The following is a 9437-nucleotide window of genomic DNA, read 5'->3' as shown; positions in this document are numbered from 1 at the left end:
TGGACAGTATTACGATTATGGAACTATTGATTTGTGCACTATCAAGAAAAAGTACACCAATACAAACTTACCTTGTTCTAACTATGTATATCACGTGGAACACAAAGAATGCAAAAGCGTCATACATGGAATTGGGCAAGAATGCAAGAATGGATCTAGTCCGGTTGTTTAATGGTTGGTTTTTACTAGGCGGTTTCTTGCGTATATAAGTCGCAGCAAAAGTCGAAGCTTAGAAAGGATGTCGCTTTCGCGCTGAGAAGGAGAAAAAAACTGAAGTTCATATCTTAATAAGATTCATGAAAGCGTGTCATATTTTATACAGATAAGTCTTTGTAAAGCGTTTTTCCCCTTCGAAAAAAGTTGCGAGTCATAATTCTGTCATTTTCGACTACTTTCAGCCTCTACACTTTCCAAATCTCGGAAAAAGGATTAGACAATCTATACGTAATGAAATATTGCAGTCACTACTGGCTGAACCAACTTATTCTTTCTTTCCTTCCTCTCGCCCAACAATCTTCAACACTGCATATTCCGAGTTCCTCTCTCAAATTCATTTCGACTTTTTATTTATTATTACAAAACCACCATCTTATAACATATCCGCGTGTGTGAAAGGGTCCGTAAGCACTTTCTCTCGCACCATGGGCTGTGTTGCAGGTTGGACCCATTTACGGTTTTAAACACGTATCTAAATATGTCCTTTCTGGTGACAATTGTGGACAATATTTGTACTGTATTATTTTCGAATAAACCAATAAACGTGAGCACGGATGTGTACATGGGAGAGGTCCGATGGACTGGATAGCGCGGTCCAACTTTTTTTTACTCTCGGTGAAAGTTGGATCCTACGTATCATTCCATCTTCTCAACTAACTGAGGAGGATAACTTTAGGAACATTTTCATTTTCTTGCTCCATTATATCACTCGCACATTATCATCATCGCACATCGAAGAGCAAGTGGAGATAGGATAGAGGAGAGAATAAGCTATATCATTTTGCGTATGGTTAAACCAGTTCATAAACCGCAGCCCAACAGCCTCAGTCTCAGTAATGGCGACTAAATGCGACACTTTCTCCAAAGAAGTGTTATCAGCTCTATCCATATTTCTATCAGGTCATAATTCGTCCGACTTTAGAGGCTGACTTGACTTTGAGAAAAATCGGATCTCGTAATTTCGAGTCTTTTCCTCGTGGCTGTGGTGGATGCGAAAATAAATGCTTGCTTTACTGACACCAAGGAGCCAACCACTAACTGGAGAGCAGAAGCCGAGAGAGATTGTTCGAAAAGGTCCACATTTTCTTGTCACGTAATGTAATTTAAGCAAGTAGAGCCAAGCAGAAAGAATTATCTCTCCAGATCTTCATTATGAATTTTAACTTTAATTCTTTCTCGCCTCCTCCATCCGCCTGCCTGCCTGCCCGTGTGAAAAATGAGTAATGGGGAATTGTGGAAAATACGAACACGACTCAAATATGCATGCAGTCCGGAGAGAAAGGATGATATTTTTATTTCATTCAGCTCGACTTGCTCATATTCTTGTCGGAATTACGAAATAATACGTTAAATGGGTTTTAGAGATCGTCGGGATAAGTGCTTTGGTTTTCACGACAAAAATGGAGGCGAACTGATTTTATTATGCATGCCTTCCAAAGTGTTTCTTTCTCTAATTACTCCCCTTGGTTGGAATGAAATGCAGTGCCCAGTGTCCATTGGTAATGCATATACTACGTAATATGTATATGCATAGTGTGAGACATGACGTGAAAACATTGCTGATTTAAATGCACGTGTGTAGAGAGAAGGAGAGAATGATCAAATAAAGGTTGATTTATTTTCATAAGTAATCTTTGGTTCAAACAGGAAGGTTTAAAACACATTTAGCTTATACTTTGGTAAATATATGTATTATTGAAAAAAACTACCACTCGTTAGCCTAACTTTTTTGATTATACATAACGTTGCATTATTTTATTAAGTGACTCGCTCATTTTCCATTCCATCGAGATTGTACGAGAGCAATACTGAATTGTAATAATAACTTGTGCACGACATTCATCCCTGAGTAAAAGTACATTACGAGTTCAAAGTGTGAGGTAGGTTATCATTTTTTAGATTACTAAAATTAAATTATTTCAATATTCGATCTTTGGATTGTATGGAATGGATAAAAATTACGGCTACATAAACTACAATTATCAAAGCGAGAACAATTTTGATGTTGCTGTGACCTAATTTACAGCGTCATTTTTAACCTCTTGCATTTTGCCCTGCGATTTTTCATCCAAAATTGAACATTCTTCGGTTCGAGCTTGGGAAACTTTTGTCTATACCTGTATGACACAAATAAATGAATACATAAACGTCATTACCGTCCAAGAATTGAGGAATTGAGGAGCATTAGCAAACTTACGGCATTCTATTGAGTTCTTCCGTGTATTTTAGGATCAGGTTGTGGCTGGGATGAGTATTGAGGGCGAACCACTGTCAAAAAATTTCAAAAATTTCAATTTCTCATCATATATCAATGTCCTTTCCTTATTTTCATGCGACCGGGAATAATAGAACATGGAAGAAATTTGCTATTTATAATACCTGTTCGAGGCGAGGTACCTCTGTCACAGGATCGATGAAAGTTCTATTTCGCTTTCTTCGTTCGTCCAGCGCTAGTGAGTTTGGGTTTTGATGATGGCTTCCTAAATTTAGAGGACTTAGGCCCAAGTCTCCCCGATTTGAGTTGATAATTGAGGAAATTAGCTCTGCACTGGAGGCTGATCTGGCTGCAAACAAGTCCTCACCCCGGATGCGGGACATGTGATCTCCAGCAGTGGAACCACCAACCATGGACCCCCCACCTCCGCTCGCCCCTCTAGATTGGACCATTGGTACTCCATTCTGAAAATCATGGAACGCGGCTTCCATTCCTGGGGATGGTTTGCCTGGAGAAATCTTTCGTCCCACCAACCCCATTGCGGACTCATATCCAGATGGACTGTGATGTCCTTCGGGGCCATTTGAGCCAGGGAAATTTTGCCCAAAGTTGAAGGAATTAAAGTGTCGGTAAGCCATGAAGTGATGGTCGAAGAAGGGATGAAATCGGCTGACCATGGAGGGAGCAGAGAAATCATACGGATGGTTGGGCGACATTCCTGGTGAACTAGGAGCTGGAGATACCGAGGGTGAGCTGGAGTTACTTTCACCCTCGTGCTCTTGCTGCTGATGTTGCTGCTCCATTTGCTGCTGGCGTAGATGACGGGATTTTGAGACTATGGGAGTCGAGGACTCTTTTTTATCATGTTCCTCATTTTTCTTGAGTGGAACGTTCTTTTCTTGGTTTTGCTGGGGCTTCCCAGAACTCAGGTCTTTAGGTTGCTCATTGTTGTTGCAACTTTCTCCACCCTCTTCTTCACCACTTCCACCACCTCCACCACCACTACCTGGACTTTGGTGAGGAGTAAGATTCAAATTGCCCCCCGTGCCTTCGGAGAGTTCCACATCCACGCTAATAAAGTCCTCATCTTGTATTTCCTCTTTGATCACCACTTTTATCTCGTCCTCTTCCTCCTCATTCTCTCCAACACCACCGCATTCTTCATTTCTCTTGCTAATGGACTCTCTCTGATTATCTGCTCTCTCTTCACTCTCATCATTGTCCCCATCCATCTCCACCCTATGGTATTCCTTCATATCTTGATCATGGTCATCGCAAGAGTCCCGGCAATTGCTGCCAGAGTTTTCGTTGCTAAAGTCTCGCTCGTCACGGTCTCCAGAGTGCAACTGAACATCGCCTTTGTTGTCCTCCCCGTGACGACGAGGGTTCGAACCTGAATTTTGAGAGTGGAGATGGGAAAAGCTCTGATTTGGGGAGTATCCATTATATCGCAGCTCGTTTCCTAAACATGCATACATTTTAATTAGTTACGAACTACTGGATATTCAACGTATCCATTGTCAAAAACGTTCAAAAATGTCTTCAACTTGCTTTTAAAGGATGCTCTTGAATTTTTAAACCAATATATGACATTATTGAGATCAAGAGGTTTCCTATCCTTGCGACAATCTAGTGTATTGAGTTCACGCACGTACTGCTGAATCTGTAACAGATGAATTAATTTGAAGAAACCGGATCGAGGAAATCCTTTGGTGTGTGGAAATGATATGATGATCCATCTGGTGACTTTCACCAGAATATTTTTATACAAAACTTAATTTTTAAAAAATACCTGATGCCTCGATGGATGTGGGTTTTCTGAAAACCAGTGTTGCAGCCTGGGTATTTCCATCTCTGGATCAAAGCTGGTTCGCATCCTTGTTTTTTGTGTGGTCAAACCATGGAATACCGGATGACCAGCGTGGTTATCTTCTTCATACGCGGTCTTATCTAAAAGATGATGGCGTACCGAGGAGACGATCGAAGACCCATTGACCAAATGACTGTGTTGATGGGATGATGATGAGTTGACTGATAAATTGGTGGGTGAGCCACGGTTGTTCCCATTGCTTCCTGAGAGGATCTGATGGGAGTTCGAGGTCGAGTGGTGACTGTGACTAAGCGCTGGGTGCGTCTGTTCCGATCCCATCGCTAACTTTTGCTGATGAACAGAGTACCACTGGTCAAATCGTCGCTTGACATCTTCCGCCAAATTTTGTGGCCACTGACCCTTCACCAACTGGCCTAAGGTTGCCTACGTATGGACAGAGAGCAAATTCCAATTTAAATCACTATTTATGTACCAACCAGGTTCTCGGAAAACAATCGCTTTCTCTTTTTTAATTATCCACTCAGCATTACATTATCCATTAATCGGAAGGAAGTTTTTGACAAAAGTAAAGAATTTGCTACTTCCTCGTCAACTGTGCGTATGTAATGTGATTAGTTTCGTAATACTTGAAACCCTTTCCTTTGATTGCAATGTGTCAGTAAATACATAGGTAAAAGCGGGGATACGTGCATGTACATCTAGAGCAACAGTGTGATACTCACTCATCCACTACTGTACTTGCAATAAAAGGGGTCACAATTCTAAATTCACTCAACAGACAAATACCAAGAAGTACAAAACATGAAATGAAAGAGATGAGAGGATGAGTTGTCCTTTATTCATCTCAACTCCTCCATTTAGCTCAGGGTTTCACGGGGAGGCTCGTCAGCCAGCGAGTGAAAGAGAATAAAATGAACCTTTGAAGAGATTACAGATGAAAAATCAGAATCAAACTTGGAATTAAGTACAAAACTAGTTACACTTTGAACTACAATTGGAAACTTGTGCAAGTATAAGATTGGTTACCTCTCCCTATTCATTCGTACACATGTACGCCTATACGCATATCACGGGTGCACGGAACAAGTTGAGATTGAGAACGTCAAATAAATGAAATTAAGCTACTGACGACGACGACGACCAAGATGAGATCTTTATGAGAGGGGATGATGCTGAACAACAAGTACTCACTCGAATTTGAGAAAGATTCATCACATTATTCGTTTTCATGATTCGAAATCATCAATCAATAGAGAAGTAGGATTAATCCCTTCTCTCGTCCTCTGTAATCTGGCTAACTCAACCTCAACTCATAAATTATTATTTCTTGTTGCAAGAATCAAGAAGAAATTAAGCTCGTTTTTGTGTCTGTTTTGAACCAAGCGAAACATTTAGAATAAATCCTTTCGATACTCTTTTAAAATCACAATGTAACTTATTAAAATCGTCCTTCTGCTCAGGAGAGAGAGAGAGAGACGATGAATAAACAGGAGTAGTCGTCGCAGTGTGGTTCGTACATAGGAACTTTGGTACATGCAGGAGAAGCAGCAACATCTCATGCTATTTTTAATCTTCTCTTGATCTCTTATTCTTCCCTCCTCTCGATTCATGACCAACAATGACCGTGGTGGAAAGAGGAGGAGATAAGTACTCTTTCTCAGGGAGTTGAGGCAGCAGCCTCACCATCATCTCTCAGTTTTCAAACCTGCTTGGTAGGCATTGTTTTCGTTCAAAAGCTTATTTAACATCCACACCAACACCAAACAATATGGTGTTTAACCTCAAGAACAGTTATTAAAGAAAGGTATTAGCTCGTGATGCATTCAAATTTTAAATTCGTTACTGTATATCCCATGCATACGCCTTAGCCCATGCTCAACTCGAGCAGAAAACAGCAGTTGATTTGTCATTTCTCATTTACCACTAAATATAAGACTGAGACTGAGATAAGGTCGGCAAGACGAGGACGAGTGCAAGGCAAAAGAAGTTATTTTGTGCACAAGGCTTGGTTGGTTGGTTGGTTTTATGTTCATGCTCGAGTTGCGCTGAGGTCGGATCAAGTTATGAATGAATTGAATTTAAATATGACTTGAAAATTGAGCTCCCTTTTCTCTCTCGCTCGAGTTAAACCTCGTGCGTCTTAATCCTTTTAACAAAAGGTGAGAAGAAATCATCCGACCGAAGCGTTTACCAAATATTCTCCAACTTTTGACGTGATTTCTCCTCTCCTTCTTTCACGAGGAAGGATGCGTACAGACTTTCCCTGCATAATTATTCCATTTGAACTACTAAACTTACACAAAGATTTAAAATTATATAATCAAAGCTATTTCCGGACATTGGAAGAAATAATGTAACGCTTGCTCGATGAATATAAAAAAAACATGTATGAAAAGGAAGAAATTACCTCATCTAATGGACAGCCCGATCCCATGAGAATGTTTGAAGACTGAGCGAGCAGCAATCGGAGTAACTTTTCCTTCAGATCTTCAGCAGGTCCTCCTTTGGGTCTGTGTAACAAGTAAAGTTAAATATAATTTTGTTGTGTATATCCAACATGGGGAATTATTTCTTTATTATTTCTTTAACATAATTGGGTAATTCAACAAGTGCCCTTAAAGTTGGGGCACCATTTTCCCATCATCATTTCCAACCCAACATATAATCAATCAGGCGCAAAATTTAGGAAAATATCGCTCACCTGGTGACTAGAACTTGGAGTGTAACATGATTCGTGAGGTCATTGAGAATGTCTCCGACTGTTTTATGGGGCGAGTCACACACTTGATCCAATCTTAAGGGTTTCCAATTCTTTAGCAGAATTGACCCTGCATACAACCAAATTACCCAAATAAATAACTAACATACGTACTTATCTTTTTAGTATAGCGACTCGATACGAATTTTCACTTTCATTTCTTGTTAGTCAAGCTTATTATATAAACTACCTTCTGCTTGTTGTATGACGTCTTTAGGATAGCCCAAAAGAGTGAGAACAGTTATAACAACGTCTTGAAAAGGGGTCCCGACCGGAATGATGACAAAATCATCAACTTCCACGATTTTCACTCCACCAGCGTGAAGCGAACCTGTAGATGGATGGGAAATAACGGAAACGTTGAGTTTAGAATTTGGTTGGACTTTTCAATGTTGTCGTCATCAAGTTAGGGACAGATAAGGCCACGTACCAGCACCACCACTATTGGCAGGGTTGCCAATGCCACTTCCACAAGTCTCACTTTTCCCAGACGCTGTCTTATCTCCACCTCGAGCCCCATTATTGTTGTCACCTCCAGAGGAAGAAGGACCGCTCCCACGGCCCAAACAGTTCTCAGCCTCCTTGTCAATCACCTCGATCACACAATGGATTGGCAGAGACTTTCCTGTAAGGAAACCAACAATGTCAACGCAATCAGGAAATTAAATTTTCACTATCATGATAGCAGATTTTAAAATGTGTATATCAAAAAGCAGTAACCATTTTCACTTTAATTAAACGCCAACTCAAACGTATCAAGAAGTCCACAGAAGGATAATTGAGAACTTGACTTTTTAGCCCAACCAAAGACTTACGGAAACATCATCATGTGTGTCTGTCAATAACTCTCTTTAACTTTATCCTGCCGAGTTACAATTTTTCGCACATATCGAATGAGTCAATGTAGAAATTGAGCTTAAAGAAGAGCAAAATCAGTCCTTTGGAGACTGGTGGGGGTCATTGTGGCCTGTGGGTGGGTATTAAAAACAATATTCAAAATAGTCTTGGAAATTCGGTATCCAATGTCAATCGAGGTAGGAAAATAATATCGAAAATTATGCCCATAACATGACCCTGCCGCCGACTTTTGAGCTGCCAACGATGAATCGGGTATTTGCAAAAGTAGGGAATTGCATGAAGCTAGTTATTAAAAGTACGTGTTCCATCGTGTACAAGATGAGCTTGGAGCAATGATTATATTTACGAACCATTAATTATATTAATATTTTAAAATTAGGTTCGTCTGGTTCGGGCGTAGAAGAGTTGAACTGTAGGTTTTTAAGGGAAGTGATATCTCTAACTCCATCTCAACCAGTAGAATTGTGTTTGAATCTGTCGTTCAGAGTTTTGTGGCAAGCAAAGTTACCACCACTTCCAGTGGTTGGTGAGGTCAATCGTATCAGACTTTCGTCATGAAGAGTGGCATGACAAGAGAGATACGTGTTTGCAATGATGTCAAGATATATAAAAATAAAATTTTATTAAGAAAAACGATGATTCTGGCTTCTTGAAGAAAATTGTACAAGTTTTCCTGACTTGAGGGAATTCTGAAATCATTGCTCCCGTTCTACCACCCCCGACATGCTTTAACATGTCTCATTCTCTGTCCATCTGTATTGTTAAATCAAATCGTGCAGTCTCAGAGGAGGTAATCTCTGGCTTGAGGTGGTTTTGATAATGCGACCGCAATGATTTTGAAAAGATGAGACAAATGCGACACAACGGGCCGAGTTAACTTGTAGCTTGGAGAGAAATTAAATAAAAGTCTCTTTTACTTATGAACCACTCCATTATCCCCTCACTCGCTATGAGTCAGTTGTGGTAGGGTTGTTGGGGTGGGAAAGTAAGCAATAAACCAAAAATGGTCAAAGGGTTATGCGATGTCATTTTTTTGAAAATGACAAGACGAGAAAACACAACTCATGGGAGATTACGTTAGATATTTATATTGTGCACAACCAGAGGAGGGGTCAATTTAGTGGGACTGGAGTAATTTGGTATAATTTTTCTCAGAAGCAGTGCCAGGTTTTTCATTTATTGGTAAATCCTTGGTGGATTTACATGCAGAACTTTTTTTTACTAGTCTACTAAAAGTCGAGAACTCCTTGATGACAAACTGGGCGGTAACAACATTTAGTGTAACATAAATTTAAGAGGGAACCAATTAGGTTAACAAATCCCCACAAGTTAGGCGCAAATCCAGATCTGGTGAAAAAAGAGGACGAGCAAAATTCCAGATTCCGGGCTTAGCAATGAAGCGAGAAAAAAATGAGAATGTCGTCGGTATTTAGGAGAAACTAAATTCCCAGCAGATATTTCTGGCTTAAAAAGTATAATGGAATGGAAATGAGAGATGAGACAGTTTGCATCCTTCCACTCGCAACAACAGCTCTGGGAATGGCTTAGGAGCTAATTCT

At 40.2% G+C, this 9437-nt stretch overlaps 1 protein-coding gene across 5 annotated transcripts in view; it reads right to left on the bottom strand.

The window, feature by feature from the left end:
* Positions 1-1812: 1812 nt before the first annotated feature.
* Positions 1813-9437, bottom strand: part of LOC110847017 — a 29224-nt gene continuing 21599 nt past the window's right edge. For all 5 annotated transcript variants that reach the window (XM_035849808.1, XM_035849811.1, XM_035849809.1 and 2 more), the window contains 9 exons: positions 7451-7645; positions 7211-7351; positions 6964-7090; positions 6670-6772; positions 4224-4685; positions 3983-4094; positions 2596-3893; positions 2414-2484; positions 1813-2333 (listed from right to left, as the gene is read on the bottom strand). In XM_035849808.1, the coding sequence (XP_035705701.1) occupies positions 2237-2333; positions 2414-2484; positions 2596-3893; positions 3983-4094; positions 4224-4685; positions 6670-6772; positions 6964-7090; positions 7211-7351; positions 7451-7645 (2606 nt within the window). In that variant the 3' untranslated portion in view covers positions 1813-2236. The remainder of the gene's footprint in view (positions 2334-2413; positions 2485-2595; positions 3894-3982; positions 4095-4223; positions 4686-6669; positions 6773-6963; positions 7091-7210; positions 7352-7450; positions 7646-9437) is intronic.

Source organism: Folsomia candida, unplaced genomic scaffold, assembly GCF_002217175.1.
Source record: "Folsomia candida strain VU population unplaced genomic scaffold, ASM221717v1 Fcan01_Sc003, whole genome shotgun sequence".
Lineage (NCBI taxonomy): Eukaryota > Metazoa > Arthropoda > Collembola > Entomobryomorpha > Isotomidae > Folsomia > Folsomia candida.
This window is presented reverse-complemented; position numbering and strand designations above follow the sequence as displayed.